The sequence below is a fragment of the Haliotis asinina genome, chromosome 14, assembly GCF_037392515.1.
Source record: "Haliotis asinina isolate JCU_RB_2024 chromosome 14, JCU_Hal_asi_v2, whole genome shotgun sequence".
In the NCBI taxonomy this organism is placed as follows: domain Eukaryota; kingdom Metazoa; phylum Mollusca; class Gastropoda; order Lepetellida; family Haliotidae; genus Haliotis; species Haliotis asinina.
Genome location: NC_090293.1, coordinates 10,000,121 through 10,027,209, shown reverse-complemented (window position 1 = coordinate 10,027,209; position 27,089 = coordinate 10,000,121). Strand labels below are relative to the sequence as shown.

The 27,089-nt window shown below is 40.1% G+C and overlaps 3 protein-coding genes across 3 annotated transcripts; all 3 read right to left on the bottom strand.

The window, feature by feature from the left end:
• Window positions 1-825: 825 nt before the first annotated feature.
• Window positions 826-2,382, bottom strand: LOC137262090 (uncharacterized). Its single transcript, XM_067799871.1, has 2 exons — window positions 2,330-2,382; window positions 826-1,753 (listed from the first exon to the last, which is right to left on the bottom strand). Exons 1-2 carry the CDS (start codon window positions 2,380-2,382, stop codon window positions 826-828), a joined length of 981 nt encoding a protein of 326 aa, XP_067655972.1.
• Window positions 2,383-11,418: 9,036 nt separating this feature from the next.
• LOC137261622 (uncharacterized) lies at window positions 11,419-13,400 on the bottom strand. The gene is made up of 2 exons (XM_067799402.1): window positions 13,264-13,400; window positions 11,419-12,703 (listed from the first exon to the last, which is right to left on the bottom strand). The coding sequence occupies exon 2, from the start codon at window positions 12,687-12,689 to the stop codon at window positions 11,844-11,846; it is 846 nt and encodes a 281-aa protein (XP_067655503.1). The 5' UTR covers window positions 12,690-12,703; window positions 13,264-13,400; the 3' UTR covers window positions 11,419-11,843.
• An 8,761-nt stretch (window positions 13,401-22,161) lies between these two features.
• On the bottom strand, window positions 22,162-24,359 carry LOC137261605 (uncharacterized). The gene is made up of 2 exons (XM_067799382.1): window positions 24,299-24,359; window positions 22,162-23,680 (listed from the first exon to the last, which is right to left on the bottom strand). The coding sequence occupies exon 2, from the start codon at window positions 23,677-23,679 to the stop codon at window positions 22,891-22,893; it is 789 nt and encodes a 262-aa protein (XP_067655483.1). The 5' UTR covers window position 23,680; window positions 24,299-24,359; the 3' UTR covers window positions 22,162-22,890.
• Window positions 24,360-27,089: the final 2,730 nt, after the last annotated feature.

The following is a 27,089-nucleotide window of genomic DNA, read 5'->3' as shown; positions in this document are numbered from 1 at the left end:
GTCACTCAAATATTCGGTATAGCTCATCATACTCCGCTGTGATAAACTCGAGTCAAGGCTGTGGAGCGAAAGGCGTTTTTGAGAATGTGGAAACACAACTTCTGTTCCTCTTGCAACAGTGTCCAAAGACGTCCACGAGGCCGGACGAGTGAAATGTAGACTTCTAGGCCATGATGAGAGTTTCGGTTTCCAGGCATCCTAAAAGCAAACCACTTTACAGTATAACAACCAATCAGGTTTTGTCCAACAAATACTCCTTTAGCAAGCAAAAGGTCAATTTTACAGGAAGGAGTCTCAACATCTGACAAAACTTTCCAACAGACTAGACAAGGACCATCCAAACTAATATTGCTGGTGGTGAAAGTCAGATTTATAACAACATTGACAAGTGATAGAAAAAGAAATCGACTAAGTTATTTTTCCAATTTCTCGCCATTCTGATGATTCAAGTTCCGTATTGTCATTTTTATTATTATCATCGATCTGAGTAAGGTCCAACATGATAAACATTGTTAATCGCCAATTATTTTGTACACGTGCAAATGAGAACATTTCACAAAAGAGGCGTACGTCCTCTTTAACTCCTTGGTGGGACATAGGTTGATTTGTTTGTTTGTTGTTTAAGTCCGCACTCGATAGGAATAAAGAACAGGAGAAAATTAAGAGCTCTTGTGAAGACAATGAGCTACACAGCACGCTAGCAGCTGACTGAACCACAGAGTTCTATAATTCAATAGTGTGCAAAGGTGTGAATGTTATTTGAGGCAGCTGCTTATTGTTTATTTCAGTATCTGAAAAGTGCGATGGTGTTCGGAAATACATTCCTCATTCGTAACCAAACAGGTTTTCATCATAATCGAGTGTATCGCCATCGTTTTCGGAAGTGTTATCGGGGCTGTCTGCACTTACGTGGCCACTCGCAACAACGTCCTCTTCTACTTCGGTCTGGTCTTCATCGACGACGTCCTCACGATGTTCTACTGTGTTTGGGGGGGTAGGGGGTGGGGGGTTTCGTTTGTCTTTCTCCGGTATGTCTTCATACCAATACCTTATTTTCACTTCAACCCCGAATCTAAATGCTGTATGTGCTTCGATCGGCCAGAAGATGCGTTTTCCCTTGCAGGTGACGTAGGATGGAAACAGGTCCTTCCTATCTTCAAAGATAGTGGCAATAGAATTTTGCACTCGAACTTGGGAAATGTCGCTTTTGATGTTGACAATGACAGTTCCACGGATAGTCACCGTCATCTTGTAATAACAATGGTATTCCTTTTGAAGAATTAACATTTGGACAATTGTGTTTTTCTTAGCAATGGCATCAAAAGATGTCTTCCCTTTCCACATTCTACTTCGTTCAGTTTTTCTCCCATCTTCATTGATCATAATTTCCTCGCTGAAATAAGGTGCTGTAGTCCGAATCTTCTCAGGAACATTGAGAATAATATCCCCTGTTTTTTCACGAGTAAATCCTTTTTTAAAAGTTGTAATAGCAGTAGAGGTTGATGCTTCACTGGCCTCGAACTCTTGGTGTTGGTTTTTCTTTGTATTATTCTCGAAGCTTGTTGTAAGTAGGACCTTTGAGTCTGGATCTTCCCCATACATCTCCTTGTCAAATTCAGCAACAGACGAGGCAAATTTCAGCTTCCTCCAATTTATTTCTACATAATCAATTTTAGCCTCAGGTTTGGTTTTTTTAAAGTTTTTCGTTGCCCATTTTTCGACAATGTCACAAAGGTCTGGCACAATTGGAGACCTGAAAAAATGGAGTTTTAATTGGCATGAACTATTTATCTAAGAACAAAACATCCCAAACTGTCGATAATTCAGATTTAGGGATAACGAAGTAACACCAAATACTGGATGTCACTGAGGAAGTCATGAACGAAAGTTCAATGTGAAATTTTGAGATATGAAGCTCGAAATAAGTTCCGAACTTTGGACGAAACAATCGGTGCATATATCATGCGGCATGTCTGATAATTATTCTCGGGCAAGTATAACCGACAACAACTCAAACCCAGATGAGAGAACCTTGCCTCAAAAGCTGACACGGAACCAATATAGAGGCCAACTAATTCGGATTTGAGAAAAAAAATGAACTCATACATAAGTGTGACGTACATAGTCGTACAGAAGTAGTCATAAAGCATCAACACAGAATATGATATTGCATAAACATTCATAAACAGTATCAATCCTGAGCGGCCCAGGAAGCACTCGCCTTTTCGTCAACACGTGGCTATGACATGATTCGTACAGTACTTCAGACTCGAGATGTTTGGTTGGCATGCTTTAAGAGACGCCACTTACGACACATACTTTTACTTACCCTACACTTCCAGTTTGCTTTGTTGTGGAATCCTTGTTACCCTGTTCGTCCATTGTGTGACAGTCTGTCGAGTAAGATTGCAGAATTAATATGATGAACAACAGAATCCGAGAGGCCTTGCTTATACAGCACCACCACTGCGAGAGAGCTTTGAGTAACGTATTGAATGGAGTATAGCGTAGTTGAAATATCCCCACGTCAAGGAGTATTTTAAGATCAACAATGACGCAACGAAAGCGATGGAAATACCTGTTCTAATGTAGACATGATTATTGCCTGTCAAGTTGAACCTAACCCCATCTTTGTTCAGCGTGGTCTAACACCTGTTGCGCAATGAACAATGGAAATGAACTCAAGGTATACAGAAGCGACATTTCAAGGAAATCACATGCAAGGAAATCGGTTAAAGACTGTTGTTATTGTTTGTACGTATGTGTGTCACAAGTACAAAATATACAAACTGTAAAGTGTTCTGGAATTATAAATATGTCTATTAAATGACAACACGATTTAAGTCATTGAAAAGGTTTACCATGATCTATTTAAAGTCACCCCTGCGTCACAGGTCCAAAGTAGTTCCTATGCAAATTGGCCAAGATTTAATGAGATCATGAAATGCTGTCTTGTCCTTGGTTTCCAGTGGGTGGAGGCGTGCAGCATCTTAACTGTATGTTGAATTTAGCTGCATTTGGAAAGAGTGTAGTTTGTTCATTTGCTCTCTTTCTCCCAACCGAGCAAGGTAGTTTGAAAGTCATGGGTGGAAGAATTTCAGGTTAGTTACACCTGGTTTGATATAAAAGGAATAAACTACAACAATATGTTTAATTGTTGAAAGGTTTATTCAGTATTTATTGCAGCTGAACTTATGCATTTGGAGGAGGCATATTTTGACTCATGTTGTCATGTTGCTGGTGTCAAACATTTCACTTAGAGTTGGTTCAAATTAATGTTTGAGTCCAAATAGATTATACATTTACTTTACTGGTGAGAATTAACATTTCAATGCTAATGTAGGCATGCATATTTTAACACGTGGCCAGTTTGATGCATGTTGTCTCATAGATAGTAAGACACGCTGTTATATCATTATCGTTTTGAAGGTGCCATGGGTTTCATGACTGGCTTCGGTTTAACACCACCCTCAGAAATATTGCACTTACACCAAAGCGAGGACACCCGGTACATGTTTAACACAGGAATCGAACATAGGCATTCAGTGTGACGACCGAAGGCATTAACCACAAACCCCTCACATCATTCTTTGAATATTCTGTAGATTTCCGGAACCTTCACGTTTCTGAAATGCAGGCGAAATGTAAAGAAGCTGACGTACAATCGACATATTTTTGGGCAGTATAACCAGATAAGACTTGGTCTCCGGTAAGCATACAGTCAGTTGAGTTCCGGCAGCTTGGGGTTGGTCACCGATATTCCATACCACGCCGCGATTGGAGCCTTTGAATGGGCAAAAGAGGTGATAATTACTCAGTTTCAAGATGTTTATATGACCAAGATCATTAATGGATAAATCTTCTTTTTAATTCTTTGAAACACAGGTTTCGGGGTTATTTCAGACCCCTTCATCAGGTCAACTGACATTTGATAAAAGATCTTGGTCATATATACAACTTGTAAATGCCGCTAAAAGACATCAAGATTTTTATCATTTCAAAAGTCGACAACTAAACAAATCAGTTGTTGAAATACATGTGTTTAATTGTCTGATCAATGTGCATTGAAACGAATGTGATAAAATAGGTGTTTTTTATGGAGAATTATATATTCATATACATTGTTTCAGACTTATGCTATGTAATACATACTACAGCAACAAATTCGAACTACACCCTCAAATGAGTTGTGTTGTTGACAAGAGATATCCCCGTCACATATGCTTGCCGATTCATTGCTCTGTCCATCATTTTCAGATGGTTTAAGTGTTGAAACTAACAGTCCCGCAACGAATGGAATTTTACACTCCATTCAAGCGCATTAGATTTCACGTAAATGTGTGTGTGTGCGCGCGCGTGTGTGTGCGTGTGTGAGAGAGAGCGCGTGAGAAAGAGACACAGAGAGAGACAGGGAGAGAGACACAGAGACAGACAAGGAGAAAGAGATCAGTTTTATGCTGAACTCGAGAGCAATATTCCAACCATGTGCAGGTAGATGAAGGCGGTCTGTACCCAATCTAGTTTAGACCATAAAATCTGGTGATCAATAGTATGAGCGTCGATCTACGCAATCATGATACCATGACCAGTGTCAACCAAGCCAGCCAGCCTGAACACACTATCCTTTTAGCCACCTCTTACGACAAGCATGGGTTACTGAAGACCATTTCTAAACCGGATCTTCACAAGTGTCACGTAAATAGCTACGTGACTGATATAAAAATTATCTCCCATGTTCAGGGCCACTGAGCATGTCAAAGTTGCAAAACATGCGATTTATTATCATTAAATCTTTTTGATATTCTTAACAAAACATTACTGACTGCAGACTCGATTATACATTGTTTTTCACGGGTGTCATTTTACTTAGTAAACATGACGATCCGTTGTTGAAATGAACCTTATATATTACAAATTCTTATGAATTACATGACTTTCGCCGAGCAAAATACACACATGTTGAATGAACAGTAATGCATATCGTAAACCCCAAATGGAATCTGTTCAGTCGGGTGATTGGGACGTTTATTTATACGTATCAGAAATGTATAGCATATAGGCACGTTCATGGAAGAATTATGGAACTGTTTGATGAATGAAAGGCCTTGCTGCCGGGCCTTTGCCTTTGACAACCACGAGGGATATATTTCCGAGTTATATTTGTTTGCTCTATGTGCGATGGGCGATCAAACGGTATGTAGCCTCACCCAGAAAAGTATGCAAGTACGTTTACTTTTATGCCTGTTATTCTTCATATTATCTGTCAGCCTCATGCAAATTGGTTTTGCTGTGTTACAACCCCACGATCCCCATTTGGTTCACTTTATATTTCGTTACCCTCAAAGAACGCAAAAACTGCAGAAACTTTACAAACTTCAGAAAACAAAATATGGAAGAAACATTCTGTATATATGAGAAAGACAGAAGTCCTTTAATAGCAAAGTTAGATATCAAAGTGCTTACAAAAGCAATTTGAAACTACAATCGTTTGTTAAGGTGACTCATCCTTCATATTTGCACTGAAAAGAGCTTCTTGTTGAAACACCGCACACCCCCTTTCAGATGACTTAATCAGAACTTATTCCCATGTTTTAACTTATTCATACAAGATGCCTAGGGTTCAAACTAAATACTGAAGGGTCACACTTGCGTCAGCTCACAATATGTTGTAAACAATGACACCTTGAATATCTGGACATAATGTTTTGGAAAGATTAAAATAGGGGTGTCCTTAAAAACGGCTTTGATAATGATTCCTTCAAAATTAAACTAAACTAAAGTAAAGGTTTTCAGACATTGGACACCACGAGTACAGATGTACTGATCTCCGCTAGTACATGATGCCTATCACATCATTCTTTGAATATTCTGTAGGTTCCGTAACCTTCACGTTTCTGAAATGCAGGGGAAATCTGAAGAAGCTGATTTACAATCGACATATTTTTGGGTAGTATAACCAGATAAGACTTGGTCATCGGCCACGTCGCGATTCGAGCCTTTGAATGGGCAAAAGGGATAATCAATATTAATTTTTAACATTTCCAGAATTTCAGACGCCGACAACTAAGCAGAGCAGTTATTGAAATTCATATGTAACGACAATTAATCCTTTAAGTCCTCGGTTTAAGTTCACAAGGTTTCCAAAGAGTTATCAAATCACGCGACGATTGTCACGAATTTCATCGAAGAAATAGGAATATCTTAACGTGTATTATAACTGAAAAAATACGCTTTTATATGTTACAAGTCAGGGAGCCGTATTCAGAGTTACCAGTTTAGGTAGACTTATATTTCCCGACCCCCCATAAATTGAGACTGTGGACATTGATACCGGTTCTACAAGTGTACAGTATGGGAGGCTGGTTTCCAGTACATGGCTTGGTTCTCCATTCTAATCAATGAAATCATTTATAATACATACTCATTCAGACGTTTTGGAAAGAAATTGTTATCCCCAGAGCACAAAACTGTGTTTCGGATCGTTGAGATAGGTGAGAAGTATGTTGTCCTCATCATACTGATATCATGGCATTTTGCTGCAATCAACATTACAACGCAATAGCATTGTGAGCCATGTCCATCATGATGTCAAAGCATTGTGAGCCATGTCCATCATGATGTCAAAGCATTGTGAGCCATGTCCATCATGATGTCAAAGCATTGTGAGCCATGTCCATCATGATGTCAAAGCATTGTGAGCCATGTCCATCATGATGTCAAAGCATTGTGAGCCATGTCCATCATGATGTCAAAGCATTGTGAGCCATGCCCATCATGATGTCAAAGCATTGTGAGCCATGTCCATCATGATGTCAAAGCATTGTGAGTCATGCCCATCATGATGTCAAAGCATTGTGAGCCATGCCCATCATGATGTCAAAGCATTGTGAGCCATGTCCATCATGATGTCAAAGCATTGTGAGCCATGTCCATCATGATGTCAAAGCATTGTGAGTCATGTCCATCATGATGTCAAAGCATTGTGAGCCATGTCCATCATGATGTCAAAGCATTGTGAGTCATGCCCATCAGGATGTCAAAGCATTGTGAGCCATGTCCATCATGATGTCAAAGCATTGTGAGCCATGTCCATCATGATGTCAAAGCATTGTGAGCCATGTCCATCATGATGTCAAAGCATTGTGAGCCATGTCCATCATGATGTCAAAGCATTGTGAGCCATGTCCATCATGTTGTCAAAGCATTGTGAGCCATGCCCATCATGATGTCAAAGCATTGTGAGCCATGCCCATCATGATGTCACAGCATTGTGAGCCATGTCCATCATGATGTCAAAGCATTGTGAGCCATGCCCATCATGATGTCAAAGCATTGTGAGCCATGTCCATCAGGATGTCAAAGCATTGTGAGCCATGCCCATCAGGATGTCAAAGCATTGTGAGCCATGTCCATCAGGATGTCAAAGCATTGTGAGTCATGCCCATCATGATGTCAAAGCATTGTGAGCCATGCCCATCATGATGTCAAAGCATTGTGAGTCATGCCCATCAGGATGTCAAAGCATTGTGAGTCATGCCCATCATGATGTCAAAGCATTGTGAGCCATGTCCATCATGATGTCAAAGCATTGTGAGCCATGTCCATCATGATGTCAAAGCATTGTGAGCCATGCCCATCATGATGTCAAAGCATTGTGAGCCATGTCCATCAGGATGTCAAAGCATTGTGAGCCATGCCCATCAGGATGTCAAAGCATTGTGAGCCATGTCCATCAGGATGTCAAAGCATTGTGAGTCATGCCCATCATGATGTCAAAGCATTGTGAGCCATGCCCATTCATGATGTCAAAGCATTGTGAGTCATGCCCATCAGGATGTCAAAGCATTGTGAGTCATGCCCATCATGATGTCAAAGCATTGTGAGTCATGCCCATCATGATGTCAAAGCATTGTGAGCCATGTCCATCATGATGTCAAAGCATTGTGAGCCATGCCCATTCATGATGTCAAAGCATTGTGAGTCATGCCCATCAGGATGTCAAAGCATTGTGAGTCATGCCCATCATGATGTCAAAGCATTGTGAGTCATGCCCATCATGATGTCAAAGCATTGTGAGCCATGCCCATTCATGATGTCAAAGCATTGTGAGTCATGCCCATCAGGATGTCAAAGCATTGTGAGTCATGCCCATCATGATGTCAAAGCATTGTGAGTCATGCCCATCATGATGTCAAAGCATTGTGAGCCATGTCCATCAGGATGTCAAAGCATTGTGAGCCATGTCCATCATGATGTCAAAGCATTGTGAGCCATGTCCATCATGATGTCAAAGCATTGTGAGCCATGTCCATCATGATGTCAAAGCATTGTGAGTCATGTCCATCATGATGTCAAAGCATTGTGAGCCATGTCCATCATGATGTCAAAGCATTGTGAGCCATGCCCATCATGATGTCAAAGCATTGTGAGCCATGTCCATCAGGATGTCAAAGCATTGTGAGTCATGTCCATCATGATGTCAAAGCATTGTGAGCCATGTCCATCATGATGTCAAAGCATTGTGAGCCATGTCCATCATGATGTCAAAGCATTGTGAGTCATGTCCATCATGATGTCAAAGCATTGTGAGCCATGTCCATCATGATGTCAAAGCATTGTGAGCCATGCCCATCATGATGTCAAAGCATTGTGAGCCATGTCCATCAGGATGTCAAAGCATTGTGAGTCATGTCCATCATGATGTCAAAGCATTGTGAGCCATGCCCATCATGATGTCAAAGCATTGTGAGCCATGCCCATCATGATGTCAGGTTGTGACGAGTCTTCTTAAAGTAACAGAGATTCACACCTCACAGTAAACAAGGACACGTATCTTAAGAAAATCATTATGATCAACCCCTTCACCAACTGTTAAGAAAACGTGACCAGCCCTGCAGTGTATGACAAACCAATACACTGATAACATTGACCGGCGCTGGAAAACACGTTTCTACGGTCACATGCAGCAGTTTGTCTCAACAATACTGTATTCCCCTATGTACCAGAGAGTGCGTGGAGAGTCCCCCATGTACCAGAGAGTGCGTGCAGAGTTCCCCATGTACCAGTGAGTGCGTGGAGAGTTCCCTATGTACCGGTGAGTGCGTGGAGAGTTCCCCATGTACCATTGAGTGCGTGGAGAGTTCCCCATGTACCGGTGAGTGCGTGGAGAGTTCCCCATATACCAGTGAGTGCGTGGAGAGTTCCCCATGTACCAGAGAGTTCGTGGAGAGTTCCCCATATTCCATTTCAGCGTGGTGACGGTTTCTATCTTTGCTCGTTATCAAGAAAGAAGCAATAGTATACCTATTTTTGTGGAAGTCCGAAATTCAAATTTCTCTATGATAATGTACCTGATAGCCGGAACCCAATGGACGGTGTGAACTCATCGTTGTAAGAGCCAACTAACGGGATCAGGTGGTCAGGCTCGCCGACTTGGTCGACACATATCAGCGTATCCCAACTGACTAATCAATGCTGTTGATGTCATTCTTTTGATTGCTTGATCCAGGCACAAATGTTTACAGATCATAGTGGAAATATTGCTATTTCGTTGAATTTCCGAGTATCTTCTCGCCGTGTCAGTTATTTTTAGTTGCTTCGAGTATTTTCCCTTACTTCAGGTTTCTTAAGAAAATTGTAAGAAACGCGAAAATACTTGAAACATTGTTAAAGTACTGGAGGTTTTTGAAAGAAGTCTAAAGTAATAGAAAATATTAGTAACAATGCAAAATACTAGATTTTTCGGGGTTTTGACAGGAAAAAGAAGTACAGATCTAATGAGAAAATACTCGAAGCAACGAGAAAATATTTAAAATTTCGAAGAAATACACGCAAGCACCGACAAAATAATCGAAGCAGCCAGAAATTTCGCCATGAAAAGTGGATTACTCATAAGAGCTATATTTAGTTACACATCAACCGGCATTACCTAATATGACGACATTGACGTAACGACACCTGTACCTATATATAACATACGTTTTGCGAACAAAGTATTGATCTGAGTTGGGCAGGACAAGTAGTGCTGAAACATATCAACGTTCATGTATATGCGCTAACTGAGATGAACGCTTTTCAGTGATCTGTGTGGACACTCTCATACACACCTGCATGAGTGAGTTTGACGTCTCCTTCAGCAACACTGTAGCAGTATCACGCAAGGGGACACCAAAAAGGGACATTATACATTGTGCCCATATGGGGAATCGAACTTCGGTCTTCGGCTGGACGTGAGAACGCTTTAACCACTAGTCGACCCACCGCCCCTCCTACACACCCGAGAGGGTTGTGGTCGGATATACAAAACGTATATACAAAACGTTTACTATAGTTATAACGAACTCAAAGGGAACACAAATTCTATTCTTAGATCACCGTAGTTCGTTGGTCGCAGTTCGAGTAATATATGGGTGGTGGGATAGCCAAGTGGTTAAAGCGTTCGCTCACCACGTTCGATTCCCCACATGGGTACAATATAGGAAGCCCATTTCTGGTATCCCCCGCCGTGATATTGCTCAAAGCGGCGTGAAACTAAACTCACTGACTCGAGTACATATTCAGCAAGTGGTCGCAACAAAAACACTAATTCGATATATCTGTTACTTCGTTTTAAGCGTGTATGAATGATGTTTCATGTAGGGTGTTAAGGTAAAGACAAGAGTCCAAGTGGAAACGATTATCGATATGCAAGACCTTCATAGAAATCGAATGATGATAATTTTACACTGCTGTCAAGAATCCTTCCTTGTCACGTGGTGGGTGGGGACATTGGGTACTGTCTTGATACTTTGTACAATTGTGTAGAATCGAATCTGGGCCTTTGGCGTGTCGAGCGAACACTGTAACCATTGGACCAAGGTTAAGTTCCGCAAAGTTCACTGTGACCTGACCGTAACGGTTTTTTTTCACGCTGAATGAACTATCTATGGATCTATGACATCACGACGCGTAAGCTCTCTGGAAGCAAAATCCAAGTCATGATGGCGTTATAATTTAACACACAATGACATCGTATTACTGAATATAAGAGGCCTACCGAGTGAAGTAATCGCAATATTTATCAGGGACCTGGAGAGTTCGGTCCTACATGGACGGAGAAATACAGCAGGAACTAAACAGACATCAGTGAACGAAATTATTCATATTACATGTTATACTGATGTGAATACATTTACAATTTATTCTAATACATCGTACAACTTTAAATTGAAATTTATATTCGAATATACACTGTCGATGGCTTTTCTAAATTCGGGGTCAGATCTGTACATAGTGTGCAGCATTCACATTCAAACAGAATATGCACTCATTTGCACGTTTGGAAATATTCATAAGAATAATACCTTCAAATTTTTCACATATACATGAAGATGAAGTTTCCAAAACCCAGTGGGTAACATACAACATGTAAAAGATACAGACGATCAATAGTTTTATTTTTCAGCTTCTTCCTCAAACAATCATTTGGCACAAATGAACCGTTTCGAGTGCGACCAGAAGTTTGCAAATTTAATAAACAATTTGGAGATAATTTTAATCGGGATTGTCGAACTTTGAACCTCGTCATGATGATGTAAACAGTCGTGGTACGGATGTTAAAAAGATTCAATAACTCTCTGGTCATGGGTACATCGCAAAATCACCCTGAAACCTACACTTATCTATCATTTATCTATCTGTAATGATTGTCGATGAATACATACAAACTTGTCGTTTAACCAGTAAATCCGGTTCGGATATTGCCACTTAAAGGGTCTATAACTCTAGTCTGATAGCGATCAGTTCATCATTGCACGTGCAGATGAACAAATGGGTATGTATGGACTACGGCGCGAAGACGTCTTTTAGTGATACCAGTCATCGTAGTCATGGCCATAGTCATGACCATAGTCATCACCATAGTCATCACCATAGGCATCATCATAGGCATCACCATAAGCATCACCATCACCAGGTGCTTCTTGATACACCCGGATCTTTTGAGAAACACCATACCGGAACCGAACCTTCCCAATGATTGGCCAAACTACTTTCTTAGGTGTTGTCTCCACACAGTCGGGTAGTACGGCTCTGTCGTGTAGAATCTGGGCGATATCATTTTGTACGATCAGAACATTTTCAGATGGTAATTCTGTGATCTTCACTTTCACCATCCCTTGGAAAGATACATTCATCTTGAAGTTGCATTTGAACTCTTCTTCAAGGATTTCAAGCTCTGCAATAGTTCTCATTTCCTTCGGTGCCTTGACAGTCGTGTTGACAGCCCAGGAGAGGGAATTCTGTGTCGTATTTTCATCCTCGCATTCAATAGTGACTTCGTTGCCGAACCCGGCTGTGGAAGTAAGCACTTCCGGTGGAACCGGAAGCTTGATTCCTGCATTGACTCCTCGTGTGAAGCCTTTGGACATCGTCGTTGTCACTGTCGCAATCGTGGAACGTTGAGTCTGGAAGTTGTGCAGTTGATATTGGCCAGTCTCATTGTCGAATGTCGAACTGAACACGATCTGAGATTGAGGAACACTTGATTTTTTCTGCATCTCAAAGGTTGGCTGGGCGGAGAGGAAACGGACTTTGTTCCAAACAACTTCGAACTGTGCATTGTCGATAGTCACGGCATTTTTCGTTCGTGTGTATACATTCCACGCCCATTGTTTAAGGAGTTCATCAAGATCGGTAACCGAGCAAGCCATCCTGTGATGAGGCACTGAAAGTTATAAATAGATTCAATTAGGATATCTATGCTTCTTTTTGAAATCGTGCCCTCCAAGTATGGTTATGTAATTATGGTACTGACAATACCAAATAAAATCCAGGATTCGCGCCCTCGATCGTGTATAAATTCCGGGTACACGGACGGAGCGCAGCTCATACATCTGTGGGCGTTCAAGGCGTCGATACCCTAACATCAGGCTTGATGTGATTTACAGTGACAGTTCACCCTCGTTAGATGTGTTACTCCCTAGCCTTGGTGGTTAAGATATGTCTTCTAGAAACAACAGAGGCAGCAGGAACACGAACAGAAGCAGTCCAGCCCACCCCAAAACTATCTTACGATATTTACTTCACTCAGTTCATCAACTCTTATAGAAAATCAGGGTAGTGGAGTAGCCTAGTGGTTAAAGCTTTCGCTCGTTCGGGTTCGATTCCCCACATGAAAACAATGCGTGAAACTCATTACTGGGGTTCCCCGCCGTGATATTGCTGGAATGTTGCTAAAAGTGATGTAAAACTAAACCCACTCACAGACAATACAAATCAACTTACCATGAAAAGGCGTTAGTCTTGAAAGTGATTTCAAGTTCAGTGTTGGTTCCCAAGTGGTGCAGTAGCCGATGGAGTCCCTTGTATAGAATATCTATGGTACACGTGGCGGCCGGGTGACTCGGAGTATGTATGGATATAAACAGAACCACGTAATGCATCATTGTTTAACCTTTAATGGGTATGACAAAGCTTTCTGTGACGTACTTTCCATGTGTTACCAGGCCTGTCCATCCGTTGTACCTATGTATAGCCTTTCTACGGAAGCGTATTAGGGCCATTGTGAAAGAGTTTTTAGTCTCATTATCTCCTACGTGAGACATACTATCTCCTACGTAGGTCATAGGATCTCCTACGTAGGACTTACCACATAGCTTGTCTTACGTAGGACTTAGTACTTAAGAACCCCCACGTAGGGGTTATTATTATGAAGTCCTACGTACGACTTACTCTCTCTTACGTAGGACTTGGTATCTCGTACGTAGGAGATAGTAAGTCCTACGTACGATTTCGTATCCCTTAGGACTTACTATCTACTACGTAGGACTTAATATCTCCTACATAAGACTATCTCCTACGTATGGCATAGTATCACATAAGTAGGACTTACTAGTATCTACTACGTAGGATTTAGTATCTGCTAAGAGATAGTAAGTCCTACGTAGGACTGTGTAATGTGTTATGTGTTATATTTACCATTAGAGTCTACTATCATGTAGGGCTTAATACCTTGAACTACGTAAGACTTAATAAACGTTACGTAGGAGACAGTAAGTCCTAGGTAGGAGATATTAGGTTCTACGTAGGACATAGTGACACCCCAAAACAATTTTCACCGTGACCCTACTAGTCTTCCGTACCTTTCATTTTATTAACAGACAGATGACTAAGCGCTTGAGTTTCAACTTAGGGTAGGATGTTAAAAGTTGCTGAGGGTGCTGTGTCTGCGATGTTGAATTATTAATAGAACCTACGCTATGTCGTCTGATCGTTAGGAGATCGATTCATAGTTCAGGATATTTCCGTTTGTTGTTTACTGCTGCCGTCAATAACATTCCCGCTGCAACCGCGGTATTACATAATTGTGTCTGGACCAGACTGTCCAGTGACAGACGTCATGAGCATCGATCTACGGAGATGAAATACGATTACATGCATCAACCAAGTCAGCGTGTCTGACCACCCAACCCCATTCGCCGTATCTAAGTCAGTTGCTGAAAGCAAATTGTACATTAGTTTCTGGCGATCGTCAACTTTGTGAATGATGAGCGTTACTTGTTCGGTGTGTGTACGTGCGTACGTGCGTGTGTGCATGCGTGCGTGCGTGTCTTCCAATTCCCATGATGTTATGCAGTAACAAAGTATGATATACACAGTTCATGTGCAACTCTTCCCCATGGAGGTAATTGTCAATAACACTCATATTTAAATTGAATGCATAATGTTAATGTCCTCATAGTGAGACAAAGCCATTGAGGAATAAGGATGTTTCAAGTTTTTAAATAGAGGTAAGTTTGTATAACAGAAAAGATCAGACTTGATCAAAGCATATTCTTTTCTTCCATATTTTAAAACTTTTTACTCTTGACAATTTGATTACAGTGAGTGAAACATCAAGTATGAGAAAGTCGGATCCCAAATGAAATTGTTACTTTCTGTTACTGTTTTATAGTAAATTAGCCTGGGGTCAATGACATGCCCATACCACTGTATATACAAGCATGTAAGAAACGCTTCATAAAAAACACTAATAATCATTTTTGAAACATATTTAAAAGTCACCTGCAACGTAAAACACAACTTTGCAGATTTTGATACCTTTCGGTATGCAGTTTCCGAAAAAAAATCATCAAAAATTCCAATTCAACCTATAAAGTTGAAAAAAAACTCGATAAAAAAGCCTCCGAAATCGGAGTTCAAGCGATTCACTAATGTTCAAAAGTGGTTTCAACAGCTATGCTGCGCTGCGCCCAAAACGCATGCGTAGTGAGTAGGTTCGCGGAGCTTGAAACAGTATGTCTGCCCGGAGTATGAGGTCGTGAGCAGTAATCTAATCTTGGTTGTGTACATAAACAAGTAAATGATCTACTCGTTACACTCTGTCACAGAGAAAACTCTATGTCTGGTTTAATGGCACATATGTCTGCCTGCCTGTCTGCCAATGACGATATGCAATGAACAACTTCAATTACTGACCATTTGCAATTTGAAATTAACACCTATTGGGCTTATACGCCATAAACAAAGAGCCGGCTAAGCGTATCGGCAAATGAACCAGTCACCAATGACAAGGCGTCGTTACACATGAGTGCACATCCACTGTTCCTGACTTGGTTCGGTACTGTGGCTGCTTCGTTTCGAGTGAGGTAAACCCAAGTACAAAATATTGCACTTTTGCTTTGCGATTATACGCTTATAATTTTGTTTATTTCTCTTTTCACAATCACCAACGCATTTTACATATCATGAACAAGTTATAACTGTGTGTTAATTATTTTTGATGTTTTGGTCGCATGTGACCTTTATTCATGACCTATGCAGTTACCTTTGTCATAAACATTGCATGTATTGAAGTCGACTTCACATTCCTGTAACCACATCTAATAAATTTCATAATAACCTTAAAATGGTTTGTCAGTTCTGAAATCTGAAGATCCCGTTACACAATAAGGGACCATATTAATCACTGTTCTTTGGATACTTTATTCTATATAAAATGAAACATTGCCATGTTTCTGAAGAACATCACCAATAACGTATCAAGCTTCATCAGCAAAACACCATGAACAATTAGATAATAATAATTAGCAATTAAGTACACAACTGTACAATATTTTTATATAAACATATCATTCAAATGAGAATGGATTGAAAATGGAAGAAATTTAACAAACTTGAAGATAAAACTCATTAACATTAAAAGTTATCCCCAAGTAACGTTTCATTGTGTTTGAACATTATCACAGTCAACACTGCTGAAACAGATCTGGCAACTTACATCAGAAGGTTTTATTAAGCAAAGAAACAGTTCATTCAGTATTGGCTTGAGCAAAGATTATCATTTCCTTGAAAATGTCAAACAAAACCTTTATGGTCATCAGCCTAGTCTGGTACATGCAACTTATATTGTATCTAGTCTTATGAATGAAAGCAGTCACTCTAACAGTCAAAATGAAGGTCTTTGTAAATCTATTTAAGATTCAGACCCCGTTCATGTGATGGTACGGTGTGATGCAATAAGTAAACACATTATGACTGGAAAACTTATTACTAGCCAAATTGAACAAATCAGACATCACACATCATCATCACCAAATGAGGAAGATACACAGGAGCAAAATTAATTGAAGACCAAAAATACTTCTTTTTTCGCAAGTAGCCTCATGACCTCACTACCTGAGAGTTATCTTGTCAGGTGCTAAATTATACGTTGTACCAAACTAGCTTCTTTTTAATGACTTTTCAAACAGAAAAAACTAGCTCCTATTTCTCATTCGGAACTTTGCTACAAATAATTCTGAATACTGAAATGTTCAGATTTTCGTATACATGCCTTGTACACCTCCAAACACATCACAGTATTTGTCAAGGCTTCATCTACTTGAGCATCTTGAATAACATGAGTCATCAAAGTTTGACAGAACCATTTGGAATTTAAACACTGATATGCATTCTGCTGGGATGGTACATCACATCAAAGAAGGACCAACACTAAACTGGTGTTCAGACCTAGCAAATTTGATTGCAGTCAAGGCTCATTCAGATTTATGATGTAAATGAATATGATTGTGAATAATGATATTAGCACTCATTACACTGATAAAGCAAGTCTTTGGACAGAACTGAAAGCCAAATTCTTCCAAGGTTCATCACATGTGCCACTTGTGTTACATTTACATTTACACAAATACACGATATCTCAATAATGCCATTCCATCAAACAATATTTGGAGGGCAGATATCAATTATTGATGACATTCAACATCCATGAGTTACCTGTCTCCATTTCATGATGGTGAAAACCCATTCACTAACAGAGCTTTGTTCCAGAAGTAATGTCACAATCCCCCACCTTGCTAACCACTAACAGAACACAGAAGTTCTCACTCATACCCATGGAATTAACCATTCAAAGTGTCTGGTCTTTGGAAGAAAAAATTGGTCGAGTAATTGGAGTATTTGTAGTAATGAGTTTGAAGCCAAAAAAGTTGGCCTACCAAGTGATGTATTTGAGCCAGAATTTCACTTGACAGATTAAGTACTGGTGATATCACCGCTTGTTGTAACTGAAGAAGAACTGCGTAATTTTAATGGATGGTAAGTTTAAGCATCATGCAAGTTCAAGAAAACTGAAACGAAAACCGTACTTTCAGACGGTTGAGTGATTGAGTGAGTGAGTTTGGGCTTTACACCGCTTTTAGCAATATTCCAGCAATGTCATGGCGGATGGACACCAGAAATGGACTTCAAACATTGTACACATGCGGGGAATGGAAACCAAATCTTCAGCATGACAAGTGAATTCTTTAACTTTAAGGCTATCCCAGCACCTACTAGCAGATGGGACCAGGGTACTTATTACAACATAATGGGGATATTGTACCATGGATCATTGGAGATGAGCATTCACTAACCTGGAACACAATCTTGGTGATTAAACAGGCGTTCTGCACATGGGCTGTTCTTGCGGTTCTGTGGTGTACAAACTGAATATGGGAATAGGGGATGATTCGCGTGAAACAAATATCTCTGCGTAATATATATAATTCAAGATAATAATATTGATATCCATTTTTTCATGATTTCCAAAAAGGGTACATAGGTACTTCTAATATTTGACTCTAAGGATCACAATATAAGAAGACTACTGATCATTATCAGGTGAAATTATCACACATGTGGTTGCTTTATGTTGGACAAACAATGAAAAACACAATTCTCCGGAATGGACTCACATCAGAAGTTGGTCCCATTATAGTCTTCTGGAAAGACTTATTCACTACACAGACATGAGACCTTGAGATTCTTGATTATTGCATGAACAATTATAAAACATGTCCCTAACTTAATAAAACAGCTTTATCTTAAACACAAGCCATCAACCAAGAACTTGAAATGTATGTGAAACAATCTGACTTGTTATAGACTGATTAAACAGAGTACGCATAATCCCGATAACACTTTCTTTGTCACTTTCAACGGCAAACACACAAGAAGCTGCAACATTACATACATACTGCAACTAGCACCACGGAATCGGATCTCTGCTGTTGACTGCTCTGGGAAGACCTTTAAGGCTTGACTGATACACATCAGGTTTGCCTTACACTCTCACAACAAACCATCACTTCGCTTGAGATCACACAGGCACTATCTACTGCAGGGGCCAGAGAAGAATGATAAACGATAACATATTCAAGGTTTAGTGTGTGTGTGTGTGTGTGTGTGTGTGTGTGTGTGTGTGTGTTTTGCTGTTGTTGTTTGTTTGCTTTATGTGTGTGTGTGTCTGTGTTTGTTTTGCCGTTTGTTTGCTTTATGTGTGTGTGTTTGTGTTTTGCTGTTGTTTGTTTGCTTTATGTGTGTGTGTGTGTGTGTGTGTGTGTGTGTGTGTGTGTATGTGTGTGTCTGTGTCTGTCTGTCTGTGTCTGTATGTGCAAACTGATATCTGTATCTCTGAGAGTGCGACAGGTTGTGGCAAATCTCCATAAGTAACAGAGATTCACAGAAAACAAGGACAAGTATCTTTAGAAAAGTAGTGGACGGTGTGTGAGTGAGTTTAGTTTGAGCAATATTACAGCTATATGATAGACTAATGCTTCGTCTCTGACAGTAACACACTAACCCATATAAACCGACAAGGAACTACGGGGAGACCAGAGATTCAGAGACTAAGAACATCTGCATTGGGGCTACCCGTGCTGGGGTCATTGCCAATTAGAAGTCACATCATACAACAATCATATAACAGTATAAGTGACAGGCATATTTGTTGGCCCTGTCCTTTCTCCCTGTTGTCATCACCTCATGTGGCCCAACCAATGTTCCCCTACTGCCTAACAGTTTGGAAACTTGCAGTCCACAATGTCACGTGGAGACTAGATGGCCAAGGATCTATCTGGAACACTATCAAAATTGTTTTGGAATGTGAAGTTGTCTCCAATTCTAAAGTTTCAATTTGTATAATATGCGAAGAGATATACGCCCATGCGTTTAATTACTGGATTATCTGGCCCGGATCGCATTATTTACAGATCATCGTAATATTGGTGGAGTATTGCAGCGTAAGACCAAACCAACTTACTCGTTCTTCATGAGTTGGAACACAACAGCTTATTGTTGCTTTGTTTGTTTTTGTGAAGTTATTTATATACAAAGGGTGCACTTTCAAATATCAAAGATTTACAACTCCTAGTTAGGAAACACATTTCATTTTCCTTCAGGTAAGACCTGATACCAACTCATATTAACTGTGTTTAGTGTGCTAAGAAACAACAAACGATATCTGTTTCTAAAACAAATCCTGGCATTTGAACAAAGTGTCGATAGTAATGCCTTGATCAAAGCAGTCGGGTTGAACATGCGACCTGCGCGGAATTACGTCCCTTGTCTTATGTTGACATAAATTTTACTGTTGAGCAATCAGAGAAAAAGGGATGTTAATAATCAAAACATAACGGAGTTGCATACAATAATCCCACACAAGAAGAAAACGTAAAATCCTTGTTTGAATCAAAACCTTAACCACATGAACAGTGGAGTTGTGTGTAGAGCAATGCAAAGTAAAGAATGAACGATACTTTGTTTGTAAAAATAACGTTCAGGTGTACCCTTTCCCCAACAATTAGCTTGATTTGTCTGTGCACAAGGCCTCTACTCTAGCTTGTGTCATCCCCTGTGCTTGCTAATTAAGAGTTGACAGATGAAAATGTGAGGCAAGATTCCAGACCACTGATGAGGATGTTGGTCCGGCCAGCCATGGCAGTTAGATATGTTTACTTTGTAACCCGACCACAAAAGTGAGTTAGTTTTCTTGCAGATGTTAACAGACCCTGAATCTGAGGAAATGAAGACTTGCCTTTGCACTTAGAGAGGGCTTGTATGACGGGATAATGATGAGGTTCAGTGACGGCGAGACAGACTAGCTATATGGCGGCGGTCTGTAAATAATCGAGTCTGGACCAGACAATCCAGTGATCAACAGCGTGAACATCGATCTGCTTGTCTTCAGAGGTGACTAACGGGATCGGGTGGTCAGGCTCGAAGACATGACAGCGTATCCCAACTGCCTAGATCAGTGCTCTTGATGTCATTCTTTTGATTGTTAGATTCAGACGCGACTGTTTACAGACAACAGTGGGAATATTTGCTATTTCGTTGTTATGCCGAGTGTTTTCTTGTTGCGTCAATTATTTTAGTTGATTCGAGTATTTCCCTCTTACTTCGGGTTTCTTCAAAAAACGTTTATGAGAGAATTCTCAAACCACCGAGACATTAATTGAAGTAAGGAGAAAATCACTGAAATAACTGGAGAGGAAGTGGAGAAACAAATGTTTTAATGAATCAGAAACGAGAAGTAATGAGAAAATACTCGAAGCAACGAGAACATGTTTATCATTTGTAGACAATACACCCAAGTACCGACAAAATAATTGAAGAAGCGAATTTCGCCACGAAAAGCGTCACCATGAGGCTTTCGTAATGACCACTTCTTGGTATGGATTACTCATAAGAGCTATATTTAGTTACACATCACCCTGATATGACCTGATATTACCTGATATGACAGCGTTGACGTAATGACACCTGTACCTATATATATATAGGATACTGATTGAGTTGGGCAGGACAAGTAGTGCTGAAATATACCAACGTTCTCATATATCTGTTAACTGAGATTAACGCTTCTGAGTGATCTGTATGGACACTCTCATACACACCTGAGTGAGTGAGTTTAGTTTTACGTCTCTATCAGCAATATTCCAGCAATATCAGGGAGGTGGACACCGGAAAGGAACATCATATATTGTACCCATTTGGGGAATCGAACCCGGGTCTTCGGCGTGACGAGAGAACGCTTTAACCACTAGTCTACCCACCACCCCTCCCATACAGCCGAGGGGGTTGTGGTCTGATATATGACGTTTACTATAGCTGTAACGAACTCAAAGGGAACACAAATTCTGCTGTTAGATCACCGTAGTTCGTTGGTCGCAGTTCGAGTAATATATGGGTGGTGGGATAGCCAAGCGGTTAAAGCGTTCGCTCGTCACGTCTAAGACCCAGGTTCGATTCCCCATATGGGTACAACATGCGAAGCCCATTTGTGGTATCCCCCGCCGTGATATTGCTAAAAGGTGACTAAAGTGACTAAGGTCACTCAATCGGTGACTAAAGTGACTAAAGTCACTCACTCGAGTGCAAAAAAAAATACGAATTGGAAATATCGGATACTTTGTTGTAAGCGTGTATAAATGCTGTTTCATGTATGGTGTTGAGGTAAAGACAAACAGCTGTGTTGAGTCCAAGTGGAAATGACCATCGATGTGCAAGACCTCCACAGAAATCGAATGACAGTTTTATACCGTTGCGAAGAATCTTTCACAGTCACATGATGGTTACTGTCTTGATACTTTGTACAATTGTAGAGAATCGAATCTGGATCTTTAGCGTGTCGAGCGAACACTGTGACCATTGGACCAAGCTTAAGTCCCGCAAAGTTCACAATGACCGTGACGGGTTTTTTTTTACGTTAAATGAATTATCTATAGATCTGTGACATAATGACGCGTAAGCTGTCTGGAAGAAAAGTCATGATAGTCTTATGAAGTAATTTGGAATATTTATCAGGGAATTGGAGAGTTCGGTCCTATATAGACGGAGAAATACAGCAGGAGCTAAACGGACATCCGTGAACGAATTTATTCAGATTACATATTATACTGATGTGAATATATTTACAATTTATGCAATTTTTACAACTGTAAATTGAAATTTATATTCGAATATACACTGTCGATGTTTTCCTACATTCTAAGTCAGTTCTATATGTAGGGTGCAACATTCTCAATTTAGCAAAATATGCACTCATTTGCACGCTTGGACATATTCATAAAATTAATATTTCCTAATTTTTCACATATACATAAACTTGTAGTTTATAATTTCCGAGTGGTAAATTACAACACGTGATATATACAGATGACCAACAGTTTTTTTCAGCTTCTCGCTTACAAGTCAGTGTTATTTCTCTTTTGTCGAATTTACCATAAACGTCGGTATATCAAGTGGGACCAGAAGTTCGTAAATTTAACAAACGTTTTGGGATTCTTTTGTCGGGAAGGTCGAACCTACCACATCGCCACGATGATGTGAACCGTCGTGGCACGGATGATGGTTTGTTGAAAAGTCACAGCAACAGTCTGGTCATGGGTACTTCGGAAAATTTCACTGAAACCTATGGTTATCTATCGGTTACGTATCTATAAACACACAGGCTTATCAGTCTACCAATCAATCCCGTTCGGATATTGCCACTTTATATGGGTTTTTATATGCAGTCTTATAGCAGTCAGTTCATCATTCCACGTACGCATCACAAATCATGAATGAACTAAGACGTGAAGACATCTTTCAGTTAAATTGATAGTCGTCATAATCATTGTCATCATCATCGTCTGGTAAGTCTTCCTGATACACCCGGATCTTTTGAGAAACACCATACCGGAACCGAACTTTCCCAATGACTGGCCAAACCACTTTCTTGGACGTTTTCTCCACACAGTCTGGTAGTATGGCATTAATGTCGCGTAGAATCTGGGCGATATCATTTTGCACGATCAGAATGTTTCCAGATGGTAATTCTGTGATCTTCACTTTCACCATCCCTTGGAAAGATACATTCATCTTGAAGCTGCATTTGAACTCTTCTTCAAGGATTTCAAGCTCTGCAATAGTTCTCATTTCCTTCGGTGCCTTGACAGTCGTGTTGACAGCCCAGGAGAGAGAATTCTGTGTCGTATTTTCATCCTCGCATTCAATAGTGACTTCGTTGCCGAACCCGGCTGTGGAAGTAAGCACTTCCGGTGGAACCGGAAGCTTGATTCCTGCATTGACTCCTCGTGTGAAGCCTTTGGACATCGTCGTTGTCACTGTCGCAATCGTGGAACGTTGAGTCTGGAAGTTGTGCAGTTGATATTGGCCAGTCTCATTGTCGAATGTCGAACTGAACACGATCTGAGATTGAGGAACACTTGATTTTTTCTGCTTCGAAAAGGTTGGCTGGGCGGAAAGGAAACGGACCTTATTCCAAACCACATCGAGCTGTGCATTGTCGATATTCACGGCATTTTTCGTTCGTGTGTATATTTTCCACGCCCATTGTTTAAGGAGTTCATCAAGATCGGTTACCGAGCTGGCCATCCTGTGATATGATATAAACAAAACACAATGAGTTACTGAAAGTTATAAACAGATTCAATTAGGATATCTATGCTTCTTTTTGAAATCTTGACCTCCAAGTATGGTTATGTAATTATGGTACTGACAATACCAAATTAAATCCAGGATTCGGCCCTCGAGCATGTATAAAATCCGGGTACGAGAAACGGAGCACAGCTCATACATCTGTGGGCGTTCAAGGAGTCGATACCCTAACATCAAGTGTATCAAGAATTACAGTTAACAGTTCACCCTCGTTAGATGTGTTACTCCCTAGCCTTGGTGGTTAAGATATGTCTTCTAGAAACAACAGAGGCAGCAGGAACACGAACAGAAGCAGTCCACCTCATCCACTAATAATCTTGATAAGTGTTTTACAACATTTACTTCTCCCATTTTAGCAACTCTTATAGAAATCAGGGAAGTGAAGTAGCCTAGAGGTTAAAGCTTTCGCTCGTCATACCGATGGTTTGGGTTCGATTCTCTGCACGGAAACAATGCATGAAACTCATTTCTGGTGTCTCCCGCCGTGATATTGCTGGAATGTTGCTAAAAGCGGCGTAAAAATAAACTCACTCAGAGACAACATAAATCAGCTTACCCTGTAAACGCGGTAGTCTTTCAAGTTCAGTGTTGGTTCTAATGTGGTGCAGAAGCCGATGGAGTCCCCTTTAAATAAAGTCCATGGTACACGTGGCGGTAGCAGAGGCCGTCGGGTGACTCGGAATATGTTAGGATATAAACAGAACCACGTAATGTTTGATTGTTAAACCGATAGTGCGTATAAAGACACTTTCTGTGACGTACTTTCCATGTATGGCACAATATCCATCTGTTGTACCTATGTTTAGCCTCTCATTTCATTGACAGACAGATGACTAAGCCTACATACGGGTAGGATACTATAAGTCACTGAGGTAGCTGTGCCTGCGATGTTGAATTATTAATAGAACCTATGCAATGCCGTCTGATCGTCAGGAGATCCATTCATCGTTCAAGATATTTCAGTTTGTTGTTTACTGCCGCAGTCAGGAATATTCCCGCTACAACTGCGGTATCAAATAATTGTGTCTGGACCAGACAGTCCAGTGACTGACGTCATGAGCATCGATCTGCGGATATGGAATACGATTACATGCATCAACAAAGTGAACGTGTCTGACCACCCAATCCCGTATCTTACGTACGACATGCGTTCTGTAAACAAATTCTGTATTATTTACTGGCGATCATCAAGTGAGTGAGTGAGTTACGTTTTACGCCGCACTCAGCAATACCCCAGCCATATGGCGGCGGTCTGTAAATAAGACTATCCAGTGATCAACAACATGAGCATCGATCTGCGCAATTGGGAACCGATGACATGGGTCAACCAAGTCAGCGAGCCTGACCACCCGATCTCGTTAGTCGCCTCTTACGACAAGCATAGTCGCCTTTTTTGGCAAGAATGGGTTGCTGAAGGTCTGTTCTCCCCCAGGACCTTCACGGGTTGCGATCGACAAGTACGTGTGCGTGCGTGCGTGCGTGCGTGCGTGCGTGCGTGCATGTTGGATAAGAGGTGGGAGGTTTTTCCTCGATGGTGCTGGCGATTGTGGGCAACACTGGTCGTCAAGAGTATCTGTCTGGGTGGCTTCTTCACAAGCTATGGCGGTTTAAGCTTACTTGAAGTAGAATGTCTATTGTGTTAGGTGTGTCTGGTAGCTCAAATAGGTCTTACATCGAGTTCAGCAATACTCCATCAATAACAAGGTGGTACACACAATGTGCCCATGTTGGAAACCGACCATGGTGTCTCACATAACCAGCAAATGCTTTACAACTAGGCTAGACACCACCCCTTACTCACCCTGAACAAACAACACATTATAATGATCTGTATTTTATTATCAGTTACATTACAAAATATATTGTATAATACAGTGTGGTGTGTTACAATGTCTATGTACAAACACTCTCAGCTCTATATCTGTACAAGCCTTGTTGATTTATCAAATACCAGTTCCCATGATGTTATGCAATAACAAAGTATGATATAAACAGCTGATATGCAACTCTTCCCCAGGGATATATTTGATATACATGATGTGTGATGAGCTTTAAACAAGAGGTAAATGTCAATAATACTCATATTGAAATTGAGTGCATAAGGTCAATGTCCTAAAGGACAATGAGGTACAAGGGTCTGGTTCCAAACAGAATTTTCAAATTTTGAAATAGTGGAATTTCACTTGACAGATTAAGTTTGTATAATAAAACAAATCACACATAATCAAAGTATATTCTTTTCTTTCTTATTTTTGATTTTTTTTATATACCTGATATGGCTCGACAATACAACTACAATGAGTGTAATATCAAGCATGAGCAAGACGGATCTCAAATGAAATTTTTACTTCCCTTTGTTGAACAAATTCTATTAAAATCGTCTGCGGTCAGTGACATGCCCATACATATATATATCTATACTAGAGCATATAAAATGCTTCATAAAACACCTGTAATTACTCTAGAAACATACTTTATTTTTACCTACGCAGTTACCTTTGTCATAAACATTGCATGTATTGAACAAAGCTAACTACACATTCCTGTAACCACATCTAATAAATTTCATAATACAATGTAATCTTAAAATGGTTTGTCAGTTCTGAAATTTGCAGATCCTATTACGCAATAAGGGCCCTTATTAATCACTGTCCTTTGGATACTTTATTCCATATAAAATGAAACACTGCCATGTTCCTGAAGAACATCACTAATAACGAATCCAGCTTATCAGCTAAACACTATGAACAAATAATAATAAGCAGTTAAGTACATCACTGTACAATGTTTTGATATAAACATATCATTCAGATGCGGATGAATTGAAAATGGAAGAAATTTCACAAATTTGATGATAAAACCCTTTAACATTAAAAGATATGGGTTACCCTCAAGTAACAAACATTTCATTGTGTTTGAACAGATTATCACAGTCAACACTGCTGAAATAGATCTGGCAGCTTACATCTGAAGGTTTTATTAAGCAAAGACACAAATCTTTCAGTATTGGCTTGAGCAAACATACTGTGATTTTCATTTCCTTGAATGTCAAACATAACCTTAATGGTCTTCAGACAAGTCTGGTACATGCAGCTTATATCTAATATATGAATGAAACCACTCTCTCTAACAGTCATATATCATCAACAGCAATTGTGGCAGATAAACTGAAGTAACATTAACTGAAATACCTAAAATACTTCTTTTTTTCAAGTAACAACATGACCTCACTACTTCAGAGTTATCTGCCTTTGCCAGGTGCTGAAGTCATGTTGTACCAAATAGGCTTTTTAATGACATTTCAAACAGAAAACAAACATAGCTCTTATTTCGCATTCAGAACTTTG

Coding starts and splice junctions, on each gene's coding strand:
- LOC137261605 (XM_067799382.1), bottom strand. CDS start 23,679: ATGGCCAGCTCGGTAACCGATCTTGATGAACTCCTTAAACAATGGGCG.
- LOC137262090 (XM_067799871.1), bottom strand. CDS start 2,382: ATGGACGAACAGGGTAACAAGGATTCCACAACAAAGCAAACTGGAAGT. Junction 1,754..2,329: donor AAGCAAACTGGAAGTGTAGG/GTAAGTAAAAGT, acceptor CCATTTTTTCAG/GTCTCCAATTGTGCCAGACC.
- LOC137261622 (XM_067799402.1), bottom strand. CDS start 12,689: ATGGCTTGCTCGGTTACCGATCTTGATGAACTCCTTAAACAATGGGCG.